The sequence below is a fragment of the Eleutherodactylus coqui genome, chromosome 4 (genome assembly GCF_035609145.1).
Source record: "Eleutherodactylus coqui strain aEleCoq1 chromosome 4, aEleCoq1.hap1, whole genome shotgun sequence".
Lineage (NCBI taxonomy): Eukaryota > Metazoa > Chordata > Amphibia > Anura > Eleutherodactylidae > Eleutherodactylus > Eleutherodactylus coqui.
The window spans coordinates 182513918-182535325 of NC_089840.1; the positions used below are offsets into that span (position 1 = coordinate 182513918).

General features: G+C 45.1%; 1 protein-coding gene across 1 annotated transcript in view; it reads left to right on the forward strand.

Annotated features, from left to right (window-relative positions):
* Window positions 1-20638, forward strand: part of SYT15 (synaptotagmin 15) — an 85334-nt gene extending 64696 nt beyond the window's left edge. The window contains exon 8 of the mRNA XM_066598739.1: window positions 20198-20638. Within this exon, the coding sequence (XP_066454836.1) occupies window positions 20198-20334 (137 nt within the window). The 3' untranslated portion in view covers window positions 20335-20638. The remainder of the gene's footprint in view (window positions 1-20197) is intronic.
* The last annotated feature ends 770 nt before the right edge of the window (window positions 20639-21408 follow it).

The following is a 21408-nucleotide window of genomic DNA, read 5'->3' on the forward strand; positions in this document are numbered from 1 at the left end:
CACTGCATGCCCCAGTCTGACTGGGGTTCTTTATAAGTGTACAGATGTAGTAAAAACTCCGTGTGCACCTACAGCATGGGTGGGTGCCAGGAAGCCACCGGCGGTACATAGAAATATCCCATTGCATTGCCCAACACAGCTGAGGTAGTAATGTTGTGCTTAACCCTTTCCAATCCAATTTGTATATGGTTTTCCTAGGGGGCTTACTCTTTTTCTGCCGTTATACAACGGCGCTATATGCTGGCTAAAGCCAGTACTGCATGAGCTGACACGTAGAATAGGCTCCGACAGCAGAGAGGCTGGCAATATACAGTAAGAGAACCCCGACGGACGTCTACCAACAACGGAGCTGTACAGCCTTAAACCCTAATGTCTTCACAGGTCACACAGTGGACTGGAAAGGGTTAATGCAGGTGGGTTTCGGCCCACACTGCATGCCCCAGTCAGACTGGGTTTCTTTATAAGTGGAAACAGATGCATTTATAATTCCCTGTGGACCCACAGCATGGGTGGGTGCCAGGAAGCCACCGGCGGTACATAGAAATATCCCATTGCATTGCCCAACACAGCTGAGGTAGTAATGTCGTGCGTAATACAGGTGGGCTTCGGCCCACACTGCATGCCCCAGTCTGACCGGGGTTCTTTACAAGTGGACACATGTAGGTTAAACTCCCTGTGGACCCACTGCCTGGGTGGGTGCCAGGAAGCCACCGGCGGTACATAGAAATATCCCATTGCATTGCCCAACACAGCTGAGGTAGTAATGTCGTGCGTAATACAGGTGGGCTTCGGCCCACACTGCATGCCCCAGTCAGACTGGGGTTCTTTAGAAGTGTACAGATGTATTAAAAACTCCGTGTGCACCTACAGCATGGGTGGCTCCCTGGAACCCACCGGCGGTACATAAAAATATCCCATTGCATTGCCCAACACAGCTGAGGTAGTAATGTCGTGCTTAATGCAGGTGGGCTTCAGCCCACACTGCATGCCCCAGTCAGACTGGGGTTCTTTAGAAGTGGACACATGTAGGTTAAACTCCCTGTTGACCCACTGCCTGGGTGGGTGCCAGGAAGCCACCGGTGGTACATAGAAATATCCCATTGCATTGCCCAACACAGCTGAGGTAGTAATGTCGTGCGTAATACAGGTGGGCTTCGGCCCACACTGCATGCCCCAGTCTGACCGGGGTTCTTTACAAGTGGACACATGTAGGTTAAACTCCCTGTGGACCCACTGCCTGGGTGGGTGCCAGGAAGCCACCGGCGGTACATAGAAATATCCCATTGCATTGCCCAACACAGCTGAGGTAGTAATGTCGTGCGTAATACAGGTGGGCTTCGGCCCACACTGCATGCCCCAGTCAGACTGGGGTTCTTTAGAAGTGTACAGATGTATTAAAAAGTCCGTGTGCACCTACAGCATGGGTGGCTCCCTGGAACCCACCGGCGGTACATAAAAATATCCCATTGCATTGCCCAACACAGCTGAGGTAGTAATGTCGTGCGTAATACAGGTGGGCTTCGGCCCACACTGCATGCCCCAGTCAGACTGGGGTTCTTTAGAAGTGGACACATGTATTAAAAACTCCGTGTGCACCTACAGCATGGGTGGCTCCCTGGAACCCACCGGCGGTACATAAAAATATCCCATTGCATTGCCCAACACAGCTGAGGTAACGTCAGCTGTAATGCAGGTGGGCTAAAAATTAATTTGATTACACTGTAGGCGAGGGCCCACAAAAATTGCTGTATCAACAGTACTAATGTACATCCCAAAAATTGGCCATGGCCAGCCAAGAGGGCAGGTGAAACCCATTAATCGCTTTGGTTAATGTGGCTTAAGTGGTAACTAGGCCTGGAGGCAGCCCAGTGTAACGAAAAATTGGTTCAAGTTAAAGTTCCAACGCTTTTAAGCGCATTGAAACTTATAAAAATTGTTCAGAAAAATTATTTGAGTGAGCCTTGTGGCCCTAAGAAAAATTGCCCGTTCAGCGTGATTACGTGAGGTTTCAGGAGGAGGAGCAGGAGGAGGAGGAGGAATATTAGACACAGATTGATGAAGCAGAAATGTCCCCGTTTTGGATGGTGAGAGAGAACGTAGCTTCCATCCGCGGGTGCAGCCTACGTATTGCTTACGTATCGCTGCTGTCCGCTGGTGGAGAACAGAAGTCTGGCGAAATCCAGCCTTTGTTCATCTTGATGAGTGTTAGCCTGTCGGCACTGTCGGTTGACAAGCGGCTACGCTTATCTGTGATGATTCCCCCAGCCGCACTAAACACCCTCTCCGACAAGACGCTAGCCGCAGGACAAGCAAGCACCTCCAGGGCATACAGCGCTAGTTCAGGCCACGTGTCCAGCTTCGACACCCAGTAGTTGTAGGGGGCAGAGGCGTCACCAAGGATGGTCGTGCGATCCGCTACGTACTCCCTCACCATCCTTTTACAGTGCTCCTGCCGACTCAGCCGTGACTGGGGAGCGGTGACACAGTCTTGGTGGGGAGCCATAAAGCTGGCCAGGCCCTTAAAGACTGTTGCACTGCCTGGGATGTACATGCTGCTCGATCTACGCACATCCCCTGCTACCTTGCCCTCGGTACTGCGCCTTCTGCCACTAGCGCTGTCGGCTGGGAATTTTACCATCAGCTTGTCCGCAAGGGTCCTGTGGTATAGCAACACTCTCGAACCCCTTTCCTCTTCGGGAATCAGAGTGGGCAGGTTCTCCTTATATCGTGGATCGAGCAGTGTGTACACCCAGTAATCCGTCGTGGCCAGAATGCGTGCAACGCGAGGGTCACGAGAAAGGCATCCTAACATGAAGTCAGCCATGTGTGCCAGGGTACCTGTACGCAACACATGGCTGTCTTCACTAGGAAGATCACTTTCAGGATCCTCCTCCTCCTCAGGCCATACACGCTGAAAGGATGACAGGCAATCAGCCGGTGTACCGTCAGCAGCGGCCCAAGCTGTCTCTTCCCCCTCCTCCTCATCCTCCTCATGCTCCTCCTCCTCCTCCTGTATGCGCTGAGAAATAGACAGGAGGGTGCCCTGACTATCCAGCGGCATACTGTCTTCCCCCGCCCCCGTTTCCGAGCGCAAAGCAGCTGCCTTTATGGTTTGCAGGGAATTTCTCAAGATGCATAGCAGAGGAATGGTGACGCTAATGATTGTAGCATCACCGCTCACCACCTGGGTAGACTCCTCAAAATTACCAAGGACATGGCAGATGTCTGCCAACCAGGCCCACTCTTCTGAAAGGAATTGAGGAGGCTGACTCCCACTGCGCCGCCCATGTTGGAGTTGGTATTCGACTATAGCTCTACGTTGTTCATAGAGCCTGGCCAACATGTGGAGCGTAGAGTTCCACCGTGTGGGCACGTCGCACAGCAGTCGGTGCACTGGCAGCTTAAAGTGATGTTGCAGGGTGCGCAGGGTGGCAGCGTCCGTGTGGGACTTGCGAAAATGTGCGCAGAGCCGGCGCGCCTTTACGAGCAGGTCTGACAAGCGTGGGTAGCTTTTCAGAAAGCGCTGAACCACCAAATTAAAGACGTGGGCCAGGCATGGCACGTGCGTGAGGCTGCCGAGCTGCAGAGCCGCCACCAGGTTATGGCCGTTGTCACACACGACCATGCCCGGTTGGAGGCTCAGCGGCGCAAGCCAGCGGTCGGTCTGCTGTGTCAGACCCTGCAGCAGTTCGTGGGCCGTGTGCCTCTTATTGCCTAAGCTGAGTAGTTTCAGCACGGCCTGCTGACGCTTGCCCACCGCTGTGCTGCCACACCGCGCGACACCGACTGCTGGCGACATGCTGCTGCTAACACATCTTGATTGCGAGACAGAGGAGGAGGAGGAGGAGGAGGGTGCTTTAGTGGAGGAAGCATACACCTCTGCAGATACCACCACCGAGCTGGGGCCCGCAATTCTGGGGGTGGGTAGGACGTGAGCGGTCCCGGGCTCTGACTCTGTCCCAGCCTCCACTAAATTCACCCAATGTGCCGTCAGGGAGATGTAGTGGCCCTGCCCGCCTGTGCTTGTCCACGTGTCCGTAGTTAAGTGGACCGTGGCAGTAACCGCGTTGGTGAGGGCGCGTACAATGTTGCGGGAGACGTGGTCGTGCAGGGCTGGGACGGCACATCGGGAAAAGTAGTGGCGACTGGGAACTGAGTAGCGCGGGGCCGCCGCCTCCATGATACTTTTGAAGGACTCCGTTTCCACAACCCTATACGGCAGCATCTCAAGGCTGATGAATTTTGCTATGCGGACGGTTAACGTTTGAGCGTGCGGGTGCGTGGCGGCGTACTTGCGCTTGCGCTCCAACAGTTGCGCAAGCGACGGCTGGACGGTGCGCTGAACTACACTGCTGGATGGGGCCGAGGACAGCGGAGGTGAGGGTGTGGGTGCAGGCCAGGAGACGGTAGTGCCTGTGTCCTGAGAGAGGGGTTGCATCTCAGTGGCAGGTTGGGGCACAGGGGGAGAGGCAGGGGTGCAAACCGGAGGCGCTGAACGGCCTTCGTCCCACCTTGCGGGGTGCTTGGCCATCATATGTCTGCGCATGGTGGTGGTGGTGAGGCTGTTGGTGTTGGCTCCCCGGCTGAGCTTTGCGCGACAAAGGTTGCACACCACTGTTCGTCGGTTGTCAGGCGTCTCTGTGAAAAACTGCCAGACCTTAGAGCACCTCGGCCTCTGCAGGGTGGCATGGCGCGAGGGGGCGCTTTGGGAAACAGTTGGTGGATTATTCAGTCTGGCCCTGCCTCTACCCCTGGCCACCGCACTGCCTCTTGCAACCTGCCCTGCTGATGCCCTTGACTCCCCCTCTGAAGACCTGTCCTCCTGAGTAAGCGTTGCACACCAGGTGGGGTCAGTCACCTCATCGTCCTGCTGCTCTTCCTCCGAATCCTCTGTGCGCTGCTCCCTCGGACTTACTGCCCTTACTACTACCTCACTGCAAGACAACTGTGTCTGATCGTCATCGTCCTCCTCACCCACAGAAAGTTGTTGAGACAGTTGGCGGAAGTCCCCAGCCTCTTCCCCGGACCCCGGGAACTTTCGAATGGTTGGGCATCAGTGACGATAAACTCCTCTGGTGGGAGAGGAACCGCTGCTGCCCAATCTAAGCAGGGGCCCGAGAACAGTTCCTGGGAGTGTTCCCGCTCCTGAGCAGGTGTTATTGTAGTGGAGTGAGGAGGCTGGGAGGAAGGAGGAGCAGCAGACAGAGGATTCGGATTGGCAGCAGTGGACGGCGCAGAACTGCGGGTAGACGATAGGTTGCTCGAAGCACTTTCTGCCATCCAGGACAGGACCTGCTCACACTGCTCATTTTCTAATAACCGTCTCCCGCGTGGACCCATTAATTGGGCGATGAATGTGGGGACACCAGAAACGTGCCTCTCTCCTAATCGCGCAGCAGTCGGCTGCGACACACCTGGATCAGGAGCTTGGCCTGTGCCCACACCCTGACTTGGCCCTCCGCGTCCTCGGCCGCGTCCACGTCCTCTAGGCCTACCCCTACCCCTCAGCATGCTGTATTACCAGTGATTTGATTTCACAGGCAGCTAATAAATTGGCGCAAGACTGCAGGCCAAATATAATTTTTTCCCTTTTTTGAAAACGAAAGGCCCCACTGCCTCTAGTGAATGAATAATCTAAGTTTAATAACTGTGCTGTTTTCCTGCTAATGTGTCACAGAACGTGAGGGTAGCAGAGTTATTAACTGTGGCAGAGCAGGTATTTTTTTTCCCAATTAAGGAAAGCAAATGGCGAAGCCAGGAGTAAAACGTAGCTGGGTGCGTCTGATTTTTACAGGTTGCACACGCAGCCGACACGTATCCACCGCCCTTAGGACGGACAGAGGCAGGACAAATAGAATTATTTTCACTTGTTTTACAAGCAAAAGGCAGCACTGCGTATATTCTATGAATAATAACTGTGTTGTGGCCCTGCCTATACAATTCTTTCCCTGCAGTATCAATGGAGGGTGCAATGGTCTGCAGAGGCGATTTTGAGAAGCAAAAAAAAATGCAGCACAGCTAACAGCAGCCTGGACAGTACTGCACACGGTTAAATATGGCCCTAGAAAGGACCGTTGAGGTTCTTGAAGGCTACACTCACTCCTAACACTCTCCCTGCCTATGCAGCACTTCTGTCCCTAATGCCAGGTGCAACGCTCTGCAGAGCCGATTTTGAGGAAAAAAAAAATTGCCACTGCTAACAGCAGCCAACACACAGCTATCAGTGGCCCTAATAAGGACCTTTGGGGGGTCTTGAAGCCTACACTAACTACCAATTCTTTCCCTACAGCAGCTCCGGTACAAACAGCACTGTCCCTCATCTAACTCACACGGCATCTGAGGCGAACCGCGGGAGGGGCCGACTTTTATGTTCGGGTGACACCTGATCTTCCCAGCCACTCACAGCAGGGGGGTGGTATAGGGCTTGAATGTCACAGGGGGAAGTTGTAATGCCTTCCCTGTCTTTCAATTGGCCAGAAAAGCGCGCTAACGTCTCAGGGAAGGAAGTGAAAGTAACCAGAACACCGCATGGTGTTCGTTACGAATAACGAACATCCCGAACACCCTAATATTCGCACGAATATCAAGCTCGGAAGAACACGTTCGCTCATCTCTAGTTCTAATCACCAACTGATTTTTGAAATTTTTTTTTTTTTTTTGCAATTCTAGAGTTATAACATTTTTTAGAACTTAATTGATCTGTCATTTTATTGTAAATGGCATAATCTTGGAGTACATATAATGTATTACATACGGTTTATTAATTTTTGGGGAGATAGGGTTGGAGAAAAAATTCCGCAGTTGTTTTTTGAGTTTTATTTTTGAGTGCCATTTTTACGCCATTCATCGTGCAGAATAAGTGACACAATAATTTTATTCTCTGGCTCAGCACAATTATGAGTCCAAGTTTATATAGATGCTTTTGCGTTTTTGCTATTTTTGAACATTTGTATTTTTCCAGCAGTAGAGCTGCAGGGGGCTTGTTTCTTACAGGATGAGCTGTACTCTTTACTCATCCAGGTTTTGAAATGTATAACATTTTGATCGCCTTTTATTCCATTTTTATATGGAGACAATATTAATAAAATCTGCAAGTCTAACTTTTTGAATTATTTTTCTACAACAATCACAATGTGGCGTAACATTAGCTTCATTCTGTGAGTCAGTACGGTCATGTCGATAACAACTTCATATAGTTTTTTTGATGATTTTTAATGTTTTCTATATTTGCACAGTAGAAACACTTTAAGGGCTTCTTCAGATGGGCGTGACTTAGTTCCGTTATGTGGCCGTGATCATCACGACCGTGTAACGGGACGAAGCAGAACCATTGATTTCAATGGTTTCGTTTTCACTAGTGGGATTCTCACCGGGTGGTAGTACGGGCAAGACATAATAGGATTTGCCCTATCTTTCTTGCATGTAGTTAATACTACAGGGCAGGACTTCTCTTCCCACTGTTTTATTCAGAGTCATGTGCTAAAGCGCAAATGTAGTTGTGCATACAGCCTTTTGTTTTCGCCCTAAGAATGATTTATCACTGCATTCAAAGACCTCTACCATTTTTTTTACATTGGTGGAGATGTGTGAGGGCTTTTTTGGGGAGATAAGCTTTACTTTTTAATGGTAGGATTTGGTGACTTTTGATCACTTTCTATTGTTGTTTTGCTTTTTTAGGCTGTATATGCAAAATTTGCAATTTTAACCATACTTTTTATATATTTTTTTCACAACCTTCACTGTGCAAGTTAAATAATGCACTGTTTAAAGAGGGCTGCTGCGAATGCAGCAAAAGCAATTTTGTTAAGTTTTTTTTATATTATTATTTTACATTATAAGGGAGGAAAGGGGTTGGCTTTTAGGGCTCAATCAGATGAGCGTTTTTTTCAAGCATGTTTAGGTGCGTTTTAAAAACCGCTCTATTAGAACCAATGCCGTCACATGTCCATTTTTTAGAAGTGCTTAAAATTTCCACCTGCAAAAGATAGGACACGTGAATGCAAATGCACCCGGTCACGCAATTTTTTTATACACATGATCTGCAACTTTTTTCCCGTGCCTATACATATGTGAAAAATTCGATCATCTGACTGAGCCCTTATAGTTTTCAACATTTTCCTTAAACTTTTTTCAACTTTTCCTTTGTGTCCCACTCAGGGACTTAAACTTCATTAGGAATGATCTTTCTTCTAATACACTTCAATATTGCATTGTATTGCATCTATCTATTTGACCTTGTGTAATGCTGTAATGGCACCTACCTCGGGTGCTGTTTCGTGAATCCTTAGAACCGCGATCAGATAAGCGATCACCATTTAGGAGAGTTGTACAGGTAGCATGCTGATATAGCTGAGCTGTGCAGGCATCTGGATGATGCAGCTTAACTGTGCAGGCAAGCCGGCGATGTAGCAGAGTTGTGTTGGCAACTGGATGATGAATCCAGTGGCATAGCTATAGGGGTTGCAGGGGTCGCAATTGCGACCTGGCCCCAAAGTCACGGAGCTCGATCCAGATATTTCCCTCACAACATTAACTGAAGTGTCAGTGCTCCAACCACCTTTCCCCAGTGATTCCGCACCTCCATCCACTGGAACTCAGTGTCACTCCTTTGCTGAGCCTATGGGCAGCTGTGTGTCTCTATGGACTATATGTCTATGGGCAGTTATGTGATTTCCTGCTCAGCATAGCAACAGCAGAGCAGAATCCAGTGAACAAACAGATCCATCTTCTGACGAAATTGAATGATGCCTAGCAGATGGAATAGTACTGTGCTATTTTGTTCGGGATTGAAACCGAAATCAGTAACAGGACCTCCAAATGGAGCCCAACTATTAGGCTAACGTCACACAGAATAAACTTGGTTATGATATTGTGTCTATATAGTAAGCTTGGTTGTGGTATTGTATCTATGTAGTAAGTTTGGTTCAGGTGCTATATGTATTGTAGGCAGTTAAGGGGTGAAGTTGTGGATGGAGTGTATCTCCCTCCCAGGCTCTTGGTCTGGACAGGGTGGCGATCCAGTCCATAACTTCAGCTTGGTTCTCAGAAAACTCAGCAGTAGGCACTGACCCCGTTACTGTGGTATAAAAGACTGCAGGTCTTTGGAGTCAGTGTCTGACAAGCTGAGGAGGGAATACAACTTTACAGCGTGAACCTGAGGAAACCTCTGAACATCCTGCGTGGTGTATCATTGCATGTGCTACGTTGAATGGACTTTTCTGTTGCTATTGCCTGGAGTGTACTTTAAAGAATAAAACTGAAGTAAGTTTTATGCATTTTCTAGTCCAGAGTGTCATTGCCGACCCACCCCCTGGAGGACTTTTGTTACAGTATGTATGTAATAAGCCGGCTTCTGGTACTGTATCTCTGTAGTAAGTTCAGTTCTGGCACATGTAGTAAGCCTATTTCTGATACCATATCTCTTTAATAAGCATCAGATCCTTTTAAATCTTCAGATTTGTGGAGGCCCACATTCTTCATACAGCCCAGGGCCAATAGGGTTTGTTCACATCTGCATTAGGGCTCTATTAGGGCTTTCCAGCTCTGTGTTCATTCCTGGAGCAGAGAAACGGAATTACAACAGAATGAAATGCTTCCTTTTTCCCCTATTGATTTCAATGCTTTTTTAAAAAAAAATGGAAATCTTTCAATTCGCCTCTGTCTCGCTTTGGTTTCTGTTTTTTCACAGAACAGCTAATGCTGCAGACTGTGCGCTATTTGTTCTTGTAAATAACCAGAAACACTAACAGAATGCAAACTTTCCTTTTTTTGGCGCCAGGGCCCATGGGCCTTCAGTATGCCCCTGGGGGCACACTGTGAGTGTTTGGGGGACTCATGGGGGATGCAGTACTGTAAGTGTGGAAAGGGTAGAAGGAAGCACTATTAACTGAATGGGGAAAAACGGAGGGACGTGATGTAACTGTGGGAGACAACAGAGGGGGGCACTGTTGGTGTGTAGGTAGCACTGAGAGGAGATTGTAGTGGCCGGATAGGAAGAGCATGCAGATGTAAGTGGTGGCTGGAAGATGTCATAACGGTCAGAAAGAAGAAAACCAAAAAATGGACAATACTGATGAAAGGAGGCTTCTCCAGTGATCAGATTTCTAACAGATGTTTCCTATGTGCTTAATTTTTCTTGTCTTTTGGTGTTCGTGTGTGTGTGTGTGTGTGTGTGTGTATGGGGGGGGGGGGGGGGCTAATGCATGTGTTTTAGAGTTTGGGTCTTTAGGCCACTCTCACACAAGCGTTGTTTTATAGTGTATTATGTGCCTATTTTGCAATCAAGCTGCATGTATTTCAATGGAGCTTCTCACACTAATGGTTTTTGCTTTGCATATTTTACCTGTGCAAAATCGCACCCAACATGTCCTATTTTTGGCATTTTAGTGCGTATTTCATTGCCCATTAAAATGAATGCAATTCATAAAAAATACGCAATTGCATGCACACTAATTATGCAATTGCACACCTAATACTGCATTTTTTAGGCAGGTTACTATGTCACCGGGAGGGGGAAAAAAAGTAGTCACATCATCGGCTTGCTTGACTGTGGTGTTACTGCATAAAAATCCGCAGTAAAAAAGCAGGCAAATGCGCAAAAAACTGCAGCTCTGAATGCCGAAAAAAGTTAAGTAAAAAATGCAGTGTTACATTTAGGGCTCAGTCAGACGGACGTTTTTTGCAGCGATTTGCGGATCGCATGACAGATGCGCATCAGCAAATCGCGTGACCGGGGCCGAAAAATCGCCCGAAAAATCTGCAGCTAGCAGCGTTTTCGGTGAAAAGGCCCCGATCAAAGGAGCACTGTCCAACCCATTGCAATTCAATGGAGCCGGCAATACAGCCGGCTCCATTGAAAGCATTGGGCTGGCGGTGAGCGCTGGATGAATTTTCGGCAAGGGCTTAAAAATATAAGCCCTTCCCTGAAAATCATTCAAAAATTGTAAAAATAAAAAATATATACTCACCTTGTCCCTGCAGCCAGAGTTCAGCGGCGGCCGGCCGGCAGTTCTCCTGAACTGCTCTGTGTAGTATTCAGCAGGCGGGAATTTAAAATCCCCGGCTGCTGAATGGGCTGCCTCTGATTGGTCACAGCCCTCACCAATCAGAGGCAGCTCTCACTCACCCATTCATGAATTGATGAATGGGTAAGTGAGTGCTGCCTCTGATTGGCTCAGTGCAGGGACCAATCAGAGGCAGCTCTTAGCTATTGAATGACAGCTGAGAGCTGCCCCTGATTGGTCTCTGCGCTGAGCCAATCAGAGGCAGCACTCACTCACCCATTCATGAATTCATGAATGGGTGAGTGAGAGCTGCCTCTAGTCACAGCCCTCACCAATCAGAGGCAGCCCATTCAGCAGGCGGGGATTTTAAATCCCTGGTTGCTGAATACTACACAGAGCAGTTCAGGAGAACTGCCGGCCGGCCGCAGCTGAACTCCGGCTGCAGGGACAAGGTGAGTATATATATTTTTTTTATTTTTACACATTTTTGGATGATTTTCAGGGAAGGGCTTATATTTTTAAGCCCTTCCCGAAAATTCATCCCGTGCTCACCGGCAGCCCATTGCTTTCAATGGAGCCGGCTGTATTGCCGGCTCCATTGAATTCAATGGGCGAACATCGTTCTTCTCTGCCACAGCTGTTACAGCTGTGGCAGAGGAGAATGATCTTTGTAATATATGTTCTCAATGGGGTCGGCGCTGCTGCCGCCGGCCCCATTGAGCGCATATAATAGAACACAAGGAATCGCAGATCGCAGATAGGCGCGATCTGCGATTCCTCGTGTCCTATAATTTATCGGACATCCGCATAAAAAGCGGCCATGTGTCCGCTGCCATTGCAAAGCAATGGTTCTATTTATGCGCAGAACCCAGTTGAGTGTACCGAGAGCGTAGCAACATGACGCAACCCCTGCAGAGATGCAGACGGGAGGCGTCAAGAAGGTGAGCAATGAAGAGCCATATGATTGGTGCAGTGTGCGACACCTTGTCTCTGGTAGGGCCTAATAGGCCACCATAGATTTCAGACCTGGAGGCCATTTTTAGGCTATTGGTTGCCATGGCAACTCATTGGCACTTCATGATCATGGTGTGAGGAGCTAATAAGTGACAGAGTAAGCCCTCTCTCATGGTCATTCTCTTAGATGCTGTGGTCACATGTATCATAAAGAAAGTTTTGCAAAAACACCAGAAAAAAACTCCACCAAACCAACAATCAAGTACAACTGCAAAACAACAGCAGTGACCGAAAAAATGCACCAGTGAATAAAAAAGCCCCCCCAAAACACATTGTTTATAGCATCTATAGAGTTTCCCTATTGACTTCCAACTAACATTTGGCCATTACTACGCATGAAACCATCCTCCTACGTACTTGGTGCTTATTCAATAAAGCTTTGGCATATTGCAGGTATGGAAAAATTATATTAGTGATCAGAAGATCCCTAATGGGACTTAAAGAATAAGGACTTTTTATAACACTTTTAAAAAATCTAAATATACATTATTGTATCACCATGATCATTGCGACCCACATAATAAATGTACTATTTTAATCACAGTGAATAGCATGAAAAGAAAGGAAAAAAGTGAGAGTGGAACTGCCTTTTTTTCCATTACCCAAATACAATAAAAGTTAAACAATAATTTATATGAACCTTAGAAAAATAAAATTGTTACCTCTCTAGGAATGCGGCAACAAAGGAATAATTTTTTACCATGAAACGTTCTGCCATTGTGCAAAACTAGTAAAACATAAAAATATCCATATTTTGTCTCGCCATAATCACACCAACCCAGAGAATAAATGTAACGTTTTATTTATGCTGGACGGTGAATTCTATGAATTTAAGATGCAGAAAAAAAAAAACAATGGTGGAATTGCTGTTTTTGACATTTTTGGACAGAACAGTGACTGTAAATACAGTATATAAGGGTGAATGCGCCCTGATGAGAACAGTCTAAACCACAGCACCAAGAACCAATTTTTAACAGAAAATATTTAGCTTTTAAAACCGTAATATCCTAAGTGCTCCATAGGTTTGAATGCTCTATTACGATGGGGGTAAAACTACGAAAACAATTTACAAACTGAAAAACATGCAAAGCTGAAGATGATGTTATATGAAAGTGATCAGATGAAAAAAAATGTCAAATTTGTATATACAAAATATGAACATTTTTCCATGAATAAATGGAACACGGTGGCTGGGAATGCCATCCTGTGTGTGACATGTTGCTAAGGGGAAGGGGGCAAATTTGAGAGGGGTGATGTCCAACAAGGCAGCCATTTTGAAAGCCACCATCTTGGAATCAAGTTGATATTTTTAAATGGGAAGGGGTGCACTTATGTCTCTGAGAGAGAAATTGATGAGGAATCCAAATTTGTGCTTAAATCTCATGTATCTTTGTTCCTGCAAGGTTATTAACACTTTTTTCATGACAAGGAACACAGCAATGATCCACTAAAGGATATGCTTGCTGTGTTCTCCATTATTTTGAATCATCCAGGCTATCCTCTTCTCCCATTCATGTAGTACGTAAAACAACACCTCAGCAGAAATTTTTCACAGGAATCCAGGATCTGCTGTTGCATATGTGCCACACTTTGGATTTTCACTGCATAAACCCTGGACTTGACATCACCCCACAGGTGGCCACTTCACCAGGACACAATGCCCAATCCACTTCCCCAGAAACTGCTGATCACGTCTATAATGTGAGGTGGCACCGTCCTGCTAGAAGCACACTGGGAATGTGCCATCTTTGTTGCATTGTGATGAGAGCACCTCATTACGTAGCAATGGCAGATACTTGGCAGCAGTAAGGTTTCCTTCAATGAAGAATAGGGCCGCTGTTTTCATACCCCACATAGTGCACCACCTCTTGACTTTCTATGCACCAACCATCTTGGAAGGATCTGTGCGGTGTGGCTTTGTGCACCTCCCCGATCACGTAGAAGTTTGCTTTATCACTGAACAGCACCATCTCTGTGAAATGTGGTTGCTGTGACACCCATTCTGCAAATTCAACATAGCGATCAGGATCATCCTCATTGATATGGTGCAGCAACTGGATCTTGTACAGGTGCCATTTTTACATAGCCAGTATGCACCCGATGGTGGTTCAACTCACCCTACTCTCCTGTAACAGACATCAGGTGTTACAGTGTGTGCTCTTGCAGAAGGACACCAGGAAGGCTATTGTTGTTACGGCAGTTTAGTTACGTCCACTTTTTGGCAGGTCCAACACAGAACTTGTTTGGAGAAATTTGGTAAGCAACTTGTCAATTGTGCGAAGATGGATTGGTGGTCTGTTAGGGTACAGACCATTGAAATCCAGCAATGACTTGGGTACTGAGCGCTCAGCAGCACAATCTCTGTCCTTGTCTTGCGTGTCTGTAACAGAGAGAAAATTGATCAAATCTTTGGCAGGAATAAAGGTATGTGACATTTAAACACAGATCTGGATTCTTCATTAAATTCTCTAGCAGATATATATGTCACATGCATCGCTTCCCATTTGAAAACATTGACTTGGTTCCAAGATCGAGACTTTTAAATTGTATCTGGTTTTGGGCACCACGCCTCATAGATTTTGCACCTTCTGCTTAGCAACATGCCACACAGAGAACAGCATTATTAACAACCATTTCACATTTATTCATGTGTCTCCATACCTTTGGATCACCCGGTACAACTAACAGAAACGTGGGAAATGGCATTGCCTCTCCACCTGTTTATCCAACCTTCATGTGTTCCATATCACTTGTGCAGCATGTTACTGTCAGTCTCAGAACAGTTCTTTTAATCATATCAATAAGATATTGAGAGCAAATATCCCTCAAACAGTGTATGGCTCTGTATACATTGCACTTGAGCCAATATTCATGGGTATACAATCAGGATGTATACATGCAAAGGAGCCTTGTGATAGATGCCATACAATAATGCCACCAATAGGGACCAAAAAAGTGTGTGAGGACACCTAGGGGGTGAGTGGGTCATGGTATTGTATAGTCTCTCCCCCAAAGAGAACACGCAAAAGGGGTTTGGGAGACTTATAAGACCATACTAGCTCCTCCTGGGTAATTTATGCAAATTAGGAAGATGGAAAAATACAGATAGTAGCATTCCTTCAAATCAATCTAATTTTCCAACAAGTCTTAACAATGATTGGGAATAGGAAACCAAACCAGAAAACCATACACAGACAGCTGTTTCAGGGTGTTTGCCCCTCATCAGTCTGCAGTAGGTTTCTTGCATAAGTCCCGAGCTGTATCAGTGTTGCAACAACGCTGATGAAAGACAGAAGAAATGCACTGCTGTTTGGAAATTTGGGGCGAGAGAGCGAGAGATCACTGCAGCAGCCCAAAAGTTCTTAGTTCAGCTGAACAGCAAGTTTTAAATGTCCCGCTGTAAGCTCCTGTTAGTCTCCGGTGGGGATGAAGGGAACCCCCAGGGAATCTCTTCATTTCCCTGGGGTTTCCCTTCATCTCTGCGGGGCTGGAGGAATTCCTCAGCAGTGAGGTTTGAGGGATTCCCTAAATCTCTCCAGCCCCACTGCTGAGGAATCCCTCCACCCCTTTTTTAAAGGGTTAATGTGTCCTCTTATAGGCACTGACTAGAGTGAAACAGGCGATAAAGGGTTACATATACAACAGCACTTTTTATTAGTAGCAACTTGTATTTTTTATGAGGATTCATATTTAGTTTCTATGACGCAGTATAGATTTTAAACTCCCTTCAGTCCCACTCAGAAGGAGGGAGTCCCCGGCGATGAAGGGAACCCCCAGGGAGTCCCCTTATTCCCCGCAGAGACACAATGCTACTGGGTTTAGCGACATGGCAGAACTCAATCCCTCTCCCTTTCTTTCCCGCTCCCATAAGAGTCTATGGCCATGGTGCGCACTGCCCACCAAAGATAGGTCAAGACCTATATTTCCACACAGCAGGGTATTTCAGTCGTTGATGTCCTATCTTTTTAGGTGCGTTTTTTTCTTTCTTTCACGCGGCTAAAATTCTTTCATCTAAAATTCCCTCCTGGGAATGAGCACTTAATGTGTTTGAGACCATCAGTTGTTTTGTGCATAGGTTGGGTTGGTACACAGTCCTGTACAGTGTTTTTCCCTATTCAAATACTGTTCTAATCTACATTATGGCAAGAAACACACAACTAAGTAAAGAGAAACAACAGTTCATCATTACTTTAATACATGAAGGTCAGTCAATCCTGAAAATTTTAAGAACTTTTAAAGTATCCTCAAGTGTAGTCATAAAAACCATCAAATGGTATGATGAAACTAGCTCTTATAATAACCGCTCGAGGAAAGGAAAATCAAGAGTTACCTCTACTGCAATACTTACCAGCCTCAGAAACAGAAAATTAACAGCACCTCAGATTAGACCCTACATAAATTCTTCATAGAGATCAAGTACAAGGCTCATCTGAACATGTATGATCAAATTGCTGCAAAGAAACCACTGAGGACCATCAACAAGAAGAAGATTATTGCTTGGGCCAAGAAACACAAGGAATGGACATTAGTCCAGTGAAAATCTGTGCTTTGGTCTGATGAGTCAAAATGTTTAATTTTTGGTTCCAACCATCATGTTTTGTGAGATGCAAAAAAGATGAGCGGGTGGTTTCTACATGTAAGGTTCTCATCATGAGGTCTGATGGTGCGGAGGTATTTTTGCTGGAGAAATTATTGATGATTTATTGAAAATTCAAGGAACACTTAACCTTCATGGCTATTAGAAGCATTTAGCAGCAACATGCCATCCCATCTGGTTTGCTCTTAGTAGAACCATCATTTCTTTTTTAACAGGACAATGACCCCAAACACAGTATGTAAGAGCTATTTGACTAAGAAAGAGAGTGATGGAGGTATTGTGTCAGATAACATGGCCTACACAACCACCAAACTAAGCGCAGATTATTTGCGGTGAGCTGGACCTCAGAGTGAAAGAAAAGTAGCCAAAAGGTGCTCAGCACCTCTCGGAACTCCTTTAAAGACTGTAGGAAAACCATTCCAGGTGGCTACCTCATGAAACTGACAGAATGCCAACAGTGTATAAAGCTGTCATCAAACCAAAAGGAGGCTACTTTAAAGAATCCAAAATCTAAAGCACAGGTTGATTATCGTTTAAAAGATTGTTTAAACAAGTGAAAATTAACGATAATCATTCAATGTAAACAGGCCAACGATCGAACGATGAATGATAAAAACCATCGTTGGATCGTTAACTAATCTTTCGGTTTAAAAAACGATCATTCAGTCGTTCTCAGTCACTTATACAGTGAATGTGAATAACTGAATTATTTAGCGAGTGAATGAGCTAACTATGTATCTGCCTGTATAAACAGGCTGCACGAGCAAACTATGACATTGTTCGCTCATTAGAACGACAAATTGTTAGGAGTTAAAGCAGCTTTAGCCTCATTCACTTAATAAGCTGCAATACCAGATATAACCCATGAACAAGAGTGGTATGTAGACCCTAGTTTTTCTAATTCTAAACATCTTCAATATGTCACTCAGAGAGCTCGGGTGGACCAATATGGCCACAGCTGGAGCTGCAATAGTGGTTGGGATTCAGGTTTCTCAGTCTGTGGAACAGAGAACTGATAAGCAGATCTTATCTTCAGAAGTATTTGAAGGTTGTGTGCTAACTGTGGAAGATCATGTTAGTTGTCACTTAGCTTTCATAATTATAGCATGGTAAATTATTGATGGGGCTTTTTATAATAATTCACTGTGTCTGTGTACAAGAGCAATAACACTTTCAGGTCAAATACATAATTTGTTTCCTGTATCTCTAGTTTACAGTTTACCCTGAGCTGGACAATGGAGCCTAGCTGTTATGATGGCTCACATGTAATGCACACATAGGAGAACAGGATAGCTTCTCTCTGTAGCACAGCCAGTAATAACAGCAACATTGAGGAATTATACAGGGTGGGTCATGGAAAATTAGCCCAGAACCACAGTGCTATGAAAGCTGTCTAAAAGAAAATCTCTTTGTTGCCCATAGTAACCAATCACAGCGCAAATTTGATTTTACTTCAGTAGTATAGGAAATGAAAGCTGAGCTGTGATTGGTTGCTGTGAGTAATAAATACAGATTTTCTTCTAGACATCTTTCATAGGAGTGTGGTGCTGGGTTAATTTTCTGTGGCCCACCCTGTGTAACAGTATTAAGCATTGTAGATGTAATTTCAGTAGCTGTTAGTCAAGAAAAACTTACTACTAGCTGCAGCAGCAGTCTGTGTGAGTCTCTCTGCTTTTGTTTCCCTCTTGCAGCTCCCCTCTTCTTTCTATAGTCTTTCATGGGCAATATGAGACACCAGCAAGCAAAGCCCCAGGCCCATTTCCTGTAATATGTCTTAGTACCTCTGTTACTAGAGACAAATTTCACATTACAACAGGCAGCGGACTGCAAATTAGAAGGAAGTGGTTAGTGATTTTTCAGCACAAAATCATCCTTTTAGGTAAACCAACTGATTTTACCTTTTGCTAGTTATCACATTAAGACTTCCTGCACACGACAGGGTCGGATCCCGCATGCTGGATCCCGAAGCAGGATCTGACCCTGTGTCCGGCCAATAGCCCCGTTTACCTGTCTGGATTCTTCTTTATCTGTACTGTGGAAGCGCCGGCTGCCTGACAGCGTGCATGCATAATACAAATTATGTTGCGACGTTGCGGATCCCGCAATCTTTCTGCAATGATGATTGCGGAAGGGCTGCGGGATGGACGGCTTCTATTGACTTCAATGGAAGCCATCCAGTCCGAAAACTGCATGGAATGGAGCATGCTGCGATTTTTCTTCCGCAAGCGGAAATTTTAGTTCATGTGCAGGAAGCAGCGGTTCTCCATTGGAGGCTATGGGCAGTATTTGCTGTGGGATCCGGGTGAAGCCACCGAATCCCGCAAATCAAATCTGCCCGTGTACCGGAGCCCTTGCACAAGTTTGTTGAGTTAATGACTATTTAAAATATTAAAATATTTTAGACAGAATTTGTCAAAGACATTTATATTTACAAATTGTTATTATTTTACTTTTGGGAGAAATGCTCTTTAAATGTTATCATGCTGTGAAGGTTTGATAAACCAAAGGTTTCCTAAGACAAATAATTGCACACTATATAACAGAGCAGAGAATTAAGCTTTTAAAACTCGATTAGATGCCAATTAGAGCCATCTGGAAACTCTACCAGCTGTGTAAGTCAAGGAGGGGGAGGAAGGAGAAATATGTAATTACTATTTGTAGGCATTCAAGTAACTTTACGGAGAAGATGAATTTGTAGGCTCCTTGATTTCATACTTAACCTTCTAAAAATGTAATTATGAGGATTTTGAAAGAATGAAAGATTCCTTGAAGAGATATTTTAGAAAAATATTCCTTTAGTCTGAATTTATCCTGCTTGATGATGCTGTAATTGAGAAACCTGCAGCATAATCTGCAGTTTCTCCAAAGTAAATATATTTGAAGGGGTTTTCTCAACATACAAATGGCAGTGCATACTGATTGGTTGCTGCCTGGATCCCCACAATCCTTAAAGCAACCCTCCGGTTTTGGGACAGAAATCTGCTCTGGGACCAGAGGAGGCTGAGGATATATATTACCTGCAGCTGTTCTTCTCTGCAAGCCCTCCGATCCACTAGTTCTGGGTCCTGTTTTCAGCCATCCAAGATGGCCGAAGCAATCTTCAGACTCTTACTCTCCACAGTGCATTGATACTGATAGACTACCAATACACTACACCTACTATCTAATTGGGTGCTCATGTGATTAGTGCTGGCAAATCAGAGAGCAGTGTACAGTGTAGTAGGTAGTTAGAAAACAGGTCCATAAGCGGCAGATCAGCGGGATGGCAGAGAAGAAAATCTGCATGTAACATATCTCCATTGGCCTCTGGTTCCAAGACAGAATTCTAATGTGAAACTAGAGGGCCACTTTAAATTTAAGTGCCACAACTCTAATAAGGCACTACGACTCATTTTTGAGTATTTTACCTGCACAGCAACACCCCAGTGCCTTCATTCTTCATTTTCGTGGGCTGCTAGAAGATGAAACCCCAACAATCAGAATGCTATGGCATATCCTAGAAAAGATGAGAATAACCCTTTAAATTTATATATGCTTATTTATGTATGTATTAACCAAGTATCACTATTTCTTTCACATTTAGAAAGTAACTTACTAGGTCGTGTTGTGGTTGGACCATTCATGTACACTAGAGGGCGAGAGCTGGAACACTGGAATGAAATGCTCAATAAACCCAAAGAGTTGGTGAAGAGATGGCATTCCCTGAGCATTAGCACCTGATGCCTATGAACCAAGCAACATGAAGATATGTGCGTGAGATGCAAAGAAAAGCTTAGATGAAAGGGATGCAGGAACAGCCGAGAAGAGGAATTATTTTTCTTTACATCAAAGGATTAATCTTCCTCAATGTCTAGCTTAAGATCTGCTCCTCCTGCCAGACGGGATACAAAGAAGAGGCTTTTCAAAATAAATCTTTTAGATTAAATAGATAGAATGATGTTAGCTTGACAGTCATGTCCATGGCATTAACTGACATTGAGAAAACAATGTATAATTGAACAATAATGAGTATTAATACAAACATTAGTCAAAATAGTGCAATACTGTCCATCATATGTTAGCAGAATTATTGTCATAATACATCAGTGTTAATATTATACCTTGCTGTATAGTATTCATTGTTTAGTATATTTAATGCATTACTCATCAAGTAGTATTATAATGGCGGACACTCCCGGAGAATGAAATTCCTTATAACTTGTGTAAAAAAGAAATATAAAGTGTGGGCACAAAAGTGCTTCTGCTGTAACCTTGTGCCCAGACCAAGGGTTATATCCTGTGCCGGTTATTATAAGTTGTAACCTTGTGCCCAGACCAAGGGTTATATCCTGTGCCGGTTATTATAAGTTGTAACCTTGTGCCCAGACCAAGCGTTATATCCTGTGCTGGTTATTATAAGTTGTGTCTGCAGTTTGTTTGTATTATAGTCCTTCTTAACCGATGACATGTGCCGATGAGAAAAGATATCACAGGAACATTTTAGTAGAAAAACTCAGTTCCATAAAGTGAGTAAAGCGTCAGAAGATAATCCATTATTTATATCGTTTGATGTTGTTTACAATTGAACAGAAAAATCCTGAAATATTGCAGTTTTTTCACTGACTGCTAAGCCTCAAAGAGACTTCTTTTTCTGTAGATATCCCTTCCTAGTAAACATCTTCAGATCATCACAGGCAGGATTATAAGTAACCCCAGCTGCAGACTAATAACACAGGAGGAAACAAATTACGATTTCCGTGAGCGGAGGAAAATTTGCAGCATGCTGTATTTTGCTGTGGACTCTGCGCGGACGGC